An 11,331-nucleotide genomic window follows, 5' to 3' on the forward strand; every position below is an offset into this window, starting at 1 on the left:
CGCGCGACAGGTTGGGTGCGGTGACTGTAAAGAGGCCCTTATACCTCTTTCACACCAATGACCCAGGTCAGGGTTATCTGACCGGTGTTCAGCCCCTCTTTTGTCAATTCAAACCAGTCAACACGGGTTGATCCCTGGTCATGACAATTCAGATGCTGACATAATTTGTCCCACCTCGGTTGTTAGCGACACCCTGGTTGTGTGAAATTCACTCTGAAATTGACCCATGTCCGTGAGCATGTAAACATGTTCTAGTAGAAACACAAAATAATGGACCTGAAAACAGTAAATAATAGGTCCCCTTTAATATTTTATTTTTATTTAAAAATATGCAGCTGTAGTCTTATTAGCCTGGCAGTTTTCAAACTAGTGCTGCTGCAGCAGAGGAGCACATCGCACTACACCTAAACAGAACTAAAGTATGTGGTTAGGTGTTTTAATTCCCTCTTTATTCCTTTTAAGTTGGAAAACACTTTTGTTAATAAGAAAATGTGGAGGTGCTCAGGAATCTTCCACCAAACAAGTAGCACACAAAGTGTAAAGCGTCCCACCTTGAAAGGTAAAGCCCATTTTGTAGATTGAAATCTCAGACACATTCCTTTATGGCTCAGCGGAAACCATTTGCAGATGCCTCCCGGCCCCCTAGGTGTTCAGTTAATCAAAGAGACTAGTGCTGATTGGAGATGCAGTTGGTCCAGATACTTTCACCCTGATTAAGGCGGACAGATGGAGGTCAGAGGTACGAGACAACGAGACGACCAGCTCACACATCATCAGTTCATGACAAAGAACATATTGTGTGATTATAAGCACGTGAAATGTGCTTATTACTTGCATATATAACTACTTATGTCAATTTAACAATGAAATGTAATCTAATTAAATAATTTTAAATTAGTTGTTCTACAGAATACACAATCCTATCCTCTGCAGACGGTTGATACTTGTTAGTATGCAAATCAAAAACCTGACACAAGCCCAGAGCAGTGTCAGCTATTAATAAACTGAATGGTGACAATTAATAGTTTTTGCACTGATTGGTGGAATGAAACCCTATGGCCACATCCTTCATTAATCACACATAAAAGTAAAAGAAAAATAATTAAATTTCCACAGATAAATTATGTTGGGTGCGATGGCAGATCTCTACATAGACAATGATGAGTTTCCTCAGTAGTAAGCACTTAATTGAGATGTCAAACACTTGGAAAACATTGTCATATTGCATCGACACAGGTGTGTACAGGTGTACAGCTCCATGAGGGGAAAGCTATTGAAGAGCTAATAAGGTATTGTGGGGGTTGTAAAATTCCCTTTGATGTAAGACAGTCAATTTTGATAAATTTTGAAACCTGGATCTATTCTTAAAAAGCTTTCCATTTTTTTTAAGGTTTCCTGTTTTTAAGGTGTTTACAATTGCAGAATTTTGTTTGTCATTTAAAGGCCAATGTCACAATAATATGTATGTTTTCTGTGCCTTCAAGGAATGCTATTAGAAATCCACCTGCCAGGGATGTTGTCTTCCAGTAGGATGAATTTGTTTTTATGTGGTTTATCCTTGTTTTTTTTTTTATTTTATTTTTTATTATTCTGTTCAGTTAAAAAGTGACCAGTCAGTTTCTCCAGTGGCTCATTTAATCACAGAACTGAATCTCCGGTCCAGTCCTCCCTTGAAGTTAAGTCTAGCTGACCACAGAAAATGTCAACCTGAACATGTCAGACCTTTAGATGAAATTCTGGTTCCAAGTGGTAGTGAGGACGAAAAACACTTTCATCCAATCAATGTGTTCTCTACGCCCCACAAGCCAGTCATGGTGAGTGCTGTGGATTCAAGCTAAAGTCTTGTCTTCACTGGGTAAACACGTATATCAACATGTCAATTATTGGGTAAGGAGTCTGAGTCATGAGATAAGAGGTCATCTGTCCCACCTTTGGCCCAGTTTTCTGCCATCTCTCTCTCTCTCTCTCTCTCTCAGTCTCTAGTGACATCAAACCTACTGTACCTGCACTTTGAGATATGGCTTTTCTAGACATTGGATCATAGCTTTTCAGGTACTGTCAGGGGAAATGTTTCACCGTGTGCTTTGAGTGGCATTTTAATCATTAAAGCTTAATGAATCCACAGCATTTTGAGCCCACTGTTTTGACTTTTTTTAATTTTAAGGCAGAATTTTAAGGCAGTTTTAGTAATTATTCTAAACAGTTCCAATCAATTCCTCAAAGAAAACTTTGTTTAAAAAAGCTTTAAACATCCTTTGTAATATTTTACAAATTATCTATTGAGATCAAAACTGTACACATCATCACTTTTCTACCCAGTTTTTGACAGTGTCAAACACACTTATTCATAATGGCATTTAGTACAGCCAGGCAAAGGATACACAATTCATCTTGACAGGCAATTTCAGTGTACGATTCAAATCCATATACCAATATAAAACATTATCACAAATAAGGAAAAGACATACACACTGAATATAGGCTATATATGAAAGGCAAAACAGGAATAATTCAAACCAACAGCAGCCCCAGATAATTCCCTGCTCTACTTGTAGGAGGAGGACGATTTGGGCAATTCATGTAGGGATAATTTATTCCTTTCTTTTACATGTCATCAGCATGTGGTCGCAGCCTGGCCGAGCGGTGGGGATCCAAGGTCAGAGTAGCGATGTGACCCGTAATTGGGTCTACATGGAAATGACCCATCCTTTCTTCCTGACTGCTGTTTAGAGACATGGGCTCCAAAGTGAACTGGTCTTGGTTCACTCCAAGCTTTTCCATCATGGCAGAAATGTCTTCAATTCCCCAGTCTCCTGGGGATTGCCGGTGCTGAGGCTCTGATTCGTCCTCAGCAGAGAATGGGGATTCAATGACATGCAGCACACGGGAAGCCTGTAGGTTCTGCAGGGACCGTGACTGGACTGTGTGAGAATAAGACACAGAGAAAAGATTAGCAAGTTCAAGCCTCTGTGGACATGCAGCTCTGCGTACTTATTATCATGTTTTCCATATGCTGGCACTGTAGTAAACAAGTTTGCCTCAGCTTGGTCAGTTTGCCTTAGTGTGTTGTGAGCACAACATATATTAAAAAAGACATTAAAGACACTAAAACATGTGTAACATTGCCTTTAGCACCCAGGGAAAGTGCAGCATTAACTGCTTTTTTTGAAGCTGTCAAGCAGCTTATGGTAACAAATTACATCTTGGTGCTCTGCAATGCATGACCTTGCCTCATAATAAAAAATGGACATTTTGGGGGTTTGTGCCAATAAATCTAATAATGGTAATGGTAATTCATCACAAGCTGTTGACAGAGCAATAGCTTAATAACTGTAATGATAATACATGGCCTTGGTTCTCTGTGCACCGGCTCTAACCTTTACATTTTGAGTAGAAAAGCAAATCCTCAGACAGGCGGAGCTGGCTGTGAGGCTCTGCAGGTGAGAACCCTTCCAGCAGTGGGTGAGACTGCAGTTCTAACGGCTGCTCAGATGTGACGGAGAGGTGCTGGATTAGTGAACGAAAGCTGAACATAACTCACCTCTGACAGGACTGAAGTCTCCTTGGCTGACTTGGGTGTCAGAGAAGGGCTTGAGGTTGGGGAACAGGATTAGTGAGAAGGACAGCAGAAGCACCTGAGAACATGATTAAAAATACAAGCAATGGAGAAAAAAAGAGTTAGATAAAGAAAGTTGCTTGCAAATGTGTTCTACACAGTGGTGGGATGTAATTAAGTACATTTACTCAAGTAGTGTACTTAAGTACAAATTTGACGTACTTGTAGTTTACTTGAGTCTTTTCTTTTCATGCCACTTTCAACTTCTACTCCACTGCATTTCAGAGAGAAATATTGTAATTTTTACTCCACTACATTAATCCGACAGCTTTAGTTACTAGTTACTACCCATGTAGTTTATAAAATAAGATGTTTTATTATAAATTAAACTACCCAAAAATAGAACAGCCTACAAGTACAGTTGTACTTGATTAGCTGATTAAACACTTAGTTGATTGACAGAACTGTTTTGATTGTTTCCAGTTTCTAAAAAGTGAGTTTTTCTGCATTGAGTCCATTTACTTTTAATACTTCAAATACATTTTCCTGATGATACATACATACTTTTACTTAAAGGAGAATTCCGGTCGATTTCAACCCGTAGCTCTGTTTGGAGTGCTGTCAGTAGCGAGAAAAATGAAAACAATCGGTGTTGCTGTTATCCTCCTGCTAGCGTTAGCACCCAGGAGGCTGAAACAGGGCAAGTTGTGACTCTGACTGCAGTAGTAGATGTGAAAGAAATGCATACAAGTTTTGCTAATTCAGCTCTGTTTAGTTCCGGTGTTGAGACGGCAAGACTTAGGGACCGTCTACAAACTACAACACCGAAAAGAGATACAACAAAAATATTTATTAATTTAACGATTAAATAAGGTAGTGTCTCCAAACTTACCTCAATTTATAACTTGTCTCCTGCTAGTTGTACTACAGCACTTACTTAAAAAAAAATAAGCATATGCCTACTTTTAAAAATATTTCCGTATCGCTTTTCGGTGTTGTACTTTGTAGATGGTCCCGAAGCACTCGTCTTGCTGTCTCAACACCGGAACTAAACAGAGCTGTATTAGCACGACTTTCATGCATTTCTTTCACATCTACTGCAGTCAGATTCACTGTGTTCACTCAGAAGGAATCACTTCACATGGGTAGGCACTTTTAATGACATTTTGAACATGTTAAGAGGCTAAAAGCACATTTAAAACTTGCCCTGTTTCAACCTCCTGGCTGAAAACTGTAGCAGGAGGATAACACGGTTTAGGCAACACCGATTGTTTTCGTTTTTCTCCCTACTGACAGCCCTCCAAATTTACAAACAGAGCTACGTGTTAAAATCGACCAGAATTCTCCTTTAAGTAACATTTTCAATTCAGAGCTTTTACTTGTAACAGATTATTTTTTACAGTGTGGTATTAGTACTTTTACTTAAGTAAAGGATCTGAATACTTCTTCCACCACTGGTTCTACATTGTTGAACATTGTATGGCTAGTGGTTTGGATATTCCCCTTCTGTGAATAGGCTTTCTATGCAACGCTCACAGGAAACGTAAAGTGCACTGTGCTTTTCTTGCAAAGCAAAGAATTCTGTGACTGGAAACCGAGACTTGCAAAGTTACATTTTTAAAATTCTTCTCCACTCGTGTTGCCTATGGTCTTGCACTTTATACCATTGGAGTGATCAAAGGCAATAAATGGCTTCTGTACAGACAGGGGAATATGCGACTGTGCCTTTTATCTGTCCTTTGTGCTGTTGCGTTCATTGTGCACATATCTAGATTGGCCTTTCTCGATGGTTAATCCCACTATAACAGTTCTTGCTATTTGGTTTGCTATAATGGTGATTTCTTTTTTTAACAATGAGTCATATGGACTTGCTAATCTGGCCGAAACACACAGAGGACGTCCGTACCAGTACACATGTCCCAGTCTGGGCTGGCTTGTTAGATGTATTCATGACCATAGCCTGCAGTCTGCGCAACTGTTCCATTAGTGACCTGCGGAGAGGATTGGGAAAAAGAAAATGCAAAGAGAAAAGAAAAAAGGAAAGAATAAAAATGGAAAAGACAGACAAAAATAATTGGATAAGTAAGGGTATGAGGGAACAGGAGGGAGATGCTAAAGGCAGTTTCTGAGTGGAAGAAATTTCATTTTTAGGAAACCGAAAGACAAGTCCTATTTTAAAGTCTCTCACATGTTGCATTTCTGCAGCTGGGACACCTTCCTCTGCAGCTCGTGGTTTTGTGCATTGCAGGCAGCCATCCTGGAGGAGATGATATACAGTATATAAAGTTTGTATGTATATTTTGTATACAATATATATTTTGAAAGCTAGGGAAGGCAACAAGTTCAGGGAGAATTTTATTGCCTCTGTCATTCAGGAAGTGATATAAATACAAATGATTTTGCACATCTAGTGCAGTCCAGTGTTTACAAATTGCATCCACTTTGCATTACTGACACATAAAACCGTTCCATATGTCTTAGATTAGTTTCCCCACCTGTTCAGCACCTAACTCTCAATACTCACATGTATGTCCCTGTTCACAAATGATAACATATTGATGATAGAATGGAATGCATATCTGAAGCAAGTTTTGGGTCTCTACAAACTGAAAAATAGTTTCAGCATTTTTGTCTGTGATCGCCCATGATAGAGAGAGACAGCAAATATGAGGAGCGAGGTTAACAACCTATGACAAAGGTCAAACTCAAACCAGGGAGTCATGGTTACATGGCTCAGCTGGCACATCAGGATGCCAAGGGTGACTTTCATAATGTACTAAAATTAACCTACCAAGGGCATTTAAAGTTTGCTTCAGAAAATGGTTAGCATATTGAATATGTTATCATCTTTTCTCTTGTTACTCTTGCATAAATGTGATTTTTACCTGCTCTCCAGCCCGTCAATATACTCCTTCTTCTTCTTCCTGCTTTCCTGAGCAGACTGCTTATTGCGAATCTTTCTGCGTATTTTCTTCAGAATCCTTTCTTCGAACTAGATTGACAGAGGAATTTTCACTTTGAGCCTCTACGATAATTGTAATAATTATTTTCATTGTGGACGTGTTGTAAAAGCAGTTTACCTTTGTCAGAGGTAATTGGCTGGGCAGATTCACCCCTTCCTTTGCCAAAAGTTTCTTCTCATCTTCATTGAGAATCAACTCTTGAATGGACTGTTGGGATGGGTGTGGGGCCTAGTGGTGGGATATGAATACTAATATTTAAAACATAATCTCTGCTGTGTGATTACATTTTCTCTCTGCCCCCAAACCTCCTCTTCTTCCTCCTCTCCCCTAGAGCCTCACAGGAAGTAGTAAAATGAGCACAGACTATCAGGCCACCTTCATCACTTTCATTTCATGGCTACCTCAAAGCAATTATGGTGTGAGAATCTACATTGCATTCTGCCACTCTTGCCTTCATCTTATTAAACTGGGCTGCAAAGATGAGACCAACACCCTGAGTGGGCTAAAACCCACATCACTGCACACCCTCAAGTTTTTAGGAGCACAAACACATTATTCTGCTTGTGGTGATCTTGTGTGTTCACTTGATAACATCCACTTTTAGGAATAGTTTCTTTGAGAATAAAATAATTGTGACACATTTTGTTTAATAGGGTGCAACATGGGGCGGCACAGCACAGTGGTGCAGTGTAAGCGCTGTGATGATGGTGCAACATAATACTTTCTCTTCACAAAATGCAATTAGTAATCTCTCTACACTTTAAGGTCATATCACAAAAAAAACACAAAGGAACTAATAAATTATGTAGAAAAATGTAAAACTTAAATGTTTCTGTGTATTCCTCCTATCTATGTCAGTATACAAACCTGAGTGCTGCTGAGAAGGTTTGACATTATCAGCAAACCTTTCTTTAAATAAACATTTTAAAATAGATATTTTATTTGCATTTCCAAAAGGCTTCACCCCTATGGGAACCCATCATTTCAGAAAGTGTAGTCAGTCACACACACACACACACACACACACACACACACACACACACACACACACACACACACACACACACACACACACACACACACACACACAAACACATAAAAGATAAACAACAGACCTGTATTTGACTCAAGCAGCCAAAGGAAGATAGGCCTACACAAACACCCATACGGCTATCGCTCTCCCACCTACCACTACTGTATCACCCCCACCATCACAAACTCCCATCACAACAAGGATACACTTACGGGCTCCGGAGTGCCAGACAGAAGCAGATCCTTAACTGTTAGCGGAAAGCCGGACGACAGCTGTGGCCTATGTACATCAGAAGGAAATTGTGTAATCTTCATCCTGCCCGTTGGTAATCCGGGCTCCCAGACATCTGCATCTACACAGACACACGCATACACATAAAGCACATGCAAACAAAGATCACGAGAAATTACATTTTGAGCCTAAATGTGAGCAAATACCAATTAGGTATTTAATCATTCCAATACTCTTGTACACAGTCACAAAAAATCCTACTTTATCTTCTGTGACACAGGAGAACCAGGTTTCATGTAGATATTGTGACAAAAACAATTTGTTTTTGTCATTGATCATTCTCTGCTCACACCCGAGGCTAGAAACACTATTTACTGTTATATAGTGTAATCAGAATTAAATGATGATGTTATTATCTGATTAAAACAAATTAGCAAAAATTTTGATAATCAATTAACTTAAATTGTCATTTGATGGAAAATAGCAAAAATTCACAGGCTCTGAAATGTGAACATTTTCTGTTTTTCTTACTTCTCTATGATTGAATGTCTTTGGGTTTTGGACTGTTGGTCAGATGAAACAAGACATTTGACGACATCTCTTTCGACTCTAACTTGTAACAAGCATTTTTCCCAACTTGCTGACAATTTACAGACGAAACAAGAAATTGATTAAACAAGAAAACAAACCTTCGGATTAATGAATAAATAACATAATTGTTATTTGCAGCAATAGATGTTATAAAGTGTTCCATTATTAAAAAAAAAAAAATGATGTAGATATTTGTGACTCACTGAGGTCAATGGAGACATTGGCTTCGAGTTCTGCCTTGGTTTGTGGTCTCTTGCTGAAATACTGGGCGTCCCCAGGGGGGCTCTCGGGGCGCTGAGGGCTGTCCATCTGGTCTGAGGGAGGGTCTTCACTGATCCCACTGTCACTGGGAGAAGGGGACCAGAGAGGCGAGCCTGACACAGAATCACTTCCACTCAGGAGGGCGTTAAGGAAGTCATTGTCTGCCTGTTCGGCGGGCTGCAGCATCTGCTGGGTGAAAAACCCCTAAGTGCTATCATTAGTCTGTATGAGATGACAACATGGCGAGAGACAGGACAGTCTTTTAAAAACAGACAAAGACCTACAGAGCATGTCAAAAAAAAGGAACTATACAATACACTCGCAAAGCAAACAGCTATGTGTCGCATATATGAGTGACATTGGAGATCCCACAGTCTCACGCACATTTGGGTCCTGGACTGGCCAGGTGTGATGGTTGCCATGGCGTCCTGTTTCCTCATGACGGAGAATCCCATCATTTTGATCAAACAGCCAATCGAGAAGCTCAATGCCATCCCAACCCTGAAAAGAGATCATGACATTTAATGATTTAATGTCTTTCGTGCTTTGAGAAGCAAAGACAACAACAATATAAAGGTTTCATACAGGCCTACAGCCTCAGCTGGGGACTGGTTTTTACTGCCATCATAACACTGTGATCCTCCCTGAGCACACTGTACAGTACAACATGTTCACCCAATCGATATCTGTCAGATCTTTGTAACCATTTTACTGTGATAATTATGTCCTTTCAATGGCATTGTAAAGCAGGCATTTCTCTGTAGATTTAAGATTTTGAAGTGTGGTTTGAATTTGCTTTCAAGGATGAACTTTGCCTTGCGGACTTCCCCCAATCACTTATAACTGGCAAACTACAATGCAAGGAAAAGGTTAATATTTGGTAATTTACCTGTTCTGGGTAGTGCTCCATAGCTCCCTTGCTTGGGTGGAACACCGAAAAAAGCCCCCCAAGAAAACAGAGATCCAGCAAAAATATCCAATTTACTTTGTTGTTGAGTAGTTTCGTCTCTGTTCCTAAATAGCTTCTACTGTATCTCTCAGCTTTTCTTCTCTGGTCCAAAGTTTAAACTCCAACCTAGCACACCCAGCCAACTATAGCTTGCTTTGTCCCCATTGGCTACAAGGAGATATAATCTGAGTGGTAGCCAAGAGTACACAAATAAGGAACTTCACAAGTTGGTCTATCTGGAGACGGAGGACATTAAGTCTCCAGTAATATGTAAAACACCATGAGGGTCAAAGTCTGTTCTATCTTTTCCTCTTATTTTTTTGATAGCTTATTGACTGAAGGAAAGCTCTGACCTTTGGCATATATTTATAACACAAGCGGCATACAATGGCCAGTGTCTAAAAAACAAAAGTCACACTGGTTTCAAAAATATTGTACAATAAAAGCATTTCAACCGATTTGTAACACCACTGTTTATTAGATTACACACACTTATGTGTGTGGCTCAAATCATATTAGTTAATCTTTTTGTAAAGTAAATAAACAATGAAATAATTACACAGTTTGCATATTGGCATATTATGACAGTTCTTGAGGAAACTGTTTATTAAGGGTATCATTTATTTGTAGAATAAGTGTGACTAATTTAGAAGTGACCTGAGGCCTCTTAAAGCTCTATTCAGCCTCTAAGGTGGCTTAAAATAAGAGTGTACTGCAAAGTAGTAGATGAAAACAAATTACACAGAAACACTTTCCCCCTTCTCTTTATGTTCTCTTTATAAACGATGTAATTTGTTTGAGGCTATAATTATTTTCTTCAGAGTGTACCTCAACAAATACACACATAAATGAATGCATCATAGAGGAAACCTGAAAGCACAAAAACATCCATATCAGCGATGTCGTTATAGATGTAGGACGCTAAGATTTTTTCATGTTGACGTCGATGCAGACTGAAAGAAAGAAGACAAAACAGACAAAATAGAACAAGACATACAAAAAGAGGAGCAGCAGTGTGTTCCGAGGATAGAGCTTTATTTATTCATTTTTATTAGCTAATGCAGTTTTCATGTACAGAATGTATGTTGGCCATCAACAGATTTGTCACCACCTGAAAAGATTTACTACATTTTTGTATTTATAAATGTTTCTTTTAAATGTTTGTTACGACTATGCACACGGAAAGGCAGATTTGTAACTTTTTATTTTTTTATTTTTTTTAAATCAGTCAAACTATTCTTTTAAATCCCAGAGCTTCTCACAGGTATGAAACTCCCTTCACCAGCGTGACCACCATAAATCAATTGCAGGAGTGCTGTAAAAGTTTTAGCGACAAGATCAAAATCTTTATGATCTTCTTGTCTGTGCAGCAGAAAGTATGTCAGAATCACCACTTCTTACCAAAATCTATCCCTCTCATTCTCTCTGAGCTCACTGCCATGTAGAAAGGTAGGATGAGGTCACCGCCTGTAATCATCATTTGATCAGTCATGTGATCATTAGATCAGAGTTACTGATGTCATGCATTGTAGTTAGAGATGATAATAAGTTTATTTGACTTGGCGGATGGATCTGCTATTGGGAAGGCTCCCTGCTGCAGCAGCACAGCATATCACATGATAAATAACGTGAGGAGGGAGCATAGCTAACAATTGTCCCGTATGCGTATGCAGTACAACCACAGCAGGGAGGATAAAAAGGAGCAGAGCCAGAGGAGGTGGAGGCTGTGGTGGAGGAGGCGTGATCG

At 39.4% G+C, this 11,331-nt stretch overlaps 1 protein-coding gene across 1 annotated transcript; it reads right to left on the reverse strand.

Annotated features, from left to right (window-relative positions):
* Positions 1-2,138: 2,138 nt before the first annotated feature.
* Positions 2,139-9,695, reverse strand: creb3l3a (cAMP responsive element binding protein 3-like 3a). The gene is made up of 10 exons (XM_078259228.1): positions 9,525-9,695; positions 9,020-9,136; positions 8,578-8,821; positions 7,765-7,904; positions 6,637-6,747; positions 6,442-6,548; positions 5,745-5,813; positions 5,463-5,547; positions 3,542-3,635; positions 2,139-2,921 (listed from the first exon to the last, which is right to left on the reverse strand). The coding sequence occupies exons 1-10, from the start codon at positions 9,543-9,545 to the stop codon at positions 2,605-2,607; spliced, it is 1,305 nt and encodes a 434-aa protein (XP_078115354.1). The 5' UTR covers positions 9,546-9,695; the 3' UTR covers positions 2,139-2,604.
* Positions 9,696-11,331: the final 1,636 nt, after the last annotated feature.

This window comes from Sander vitreus, chromosome 9 (assembly GCF_031162955.1).
Source record: "Sander vitreus isolate 19-12246 chromosome 9, sanVit1, whole genome shotgun sequence".
Classification (NCBI taxonomy): domain Eukaryota; kingdom Metazoa; phylum Chordata; class Actinopteri; order Perciformes; family Percidae; genus Sander; species Sander vitreus.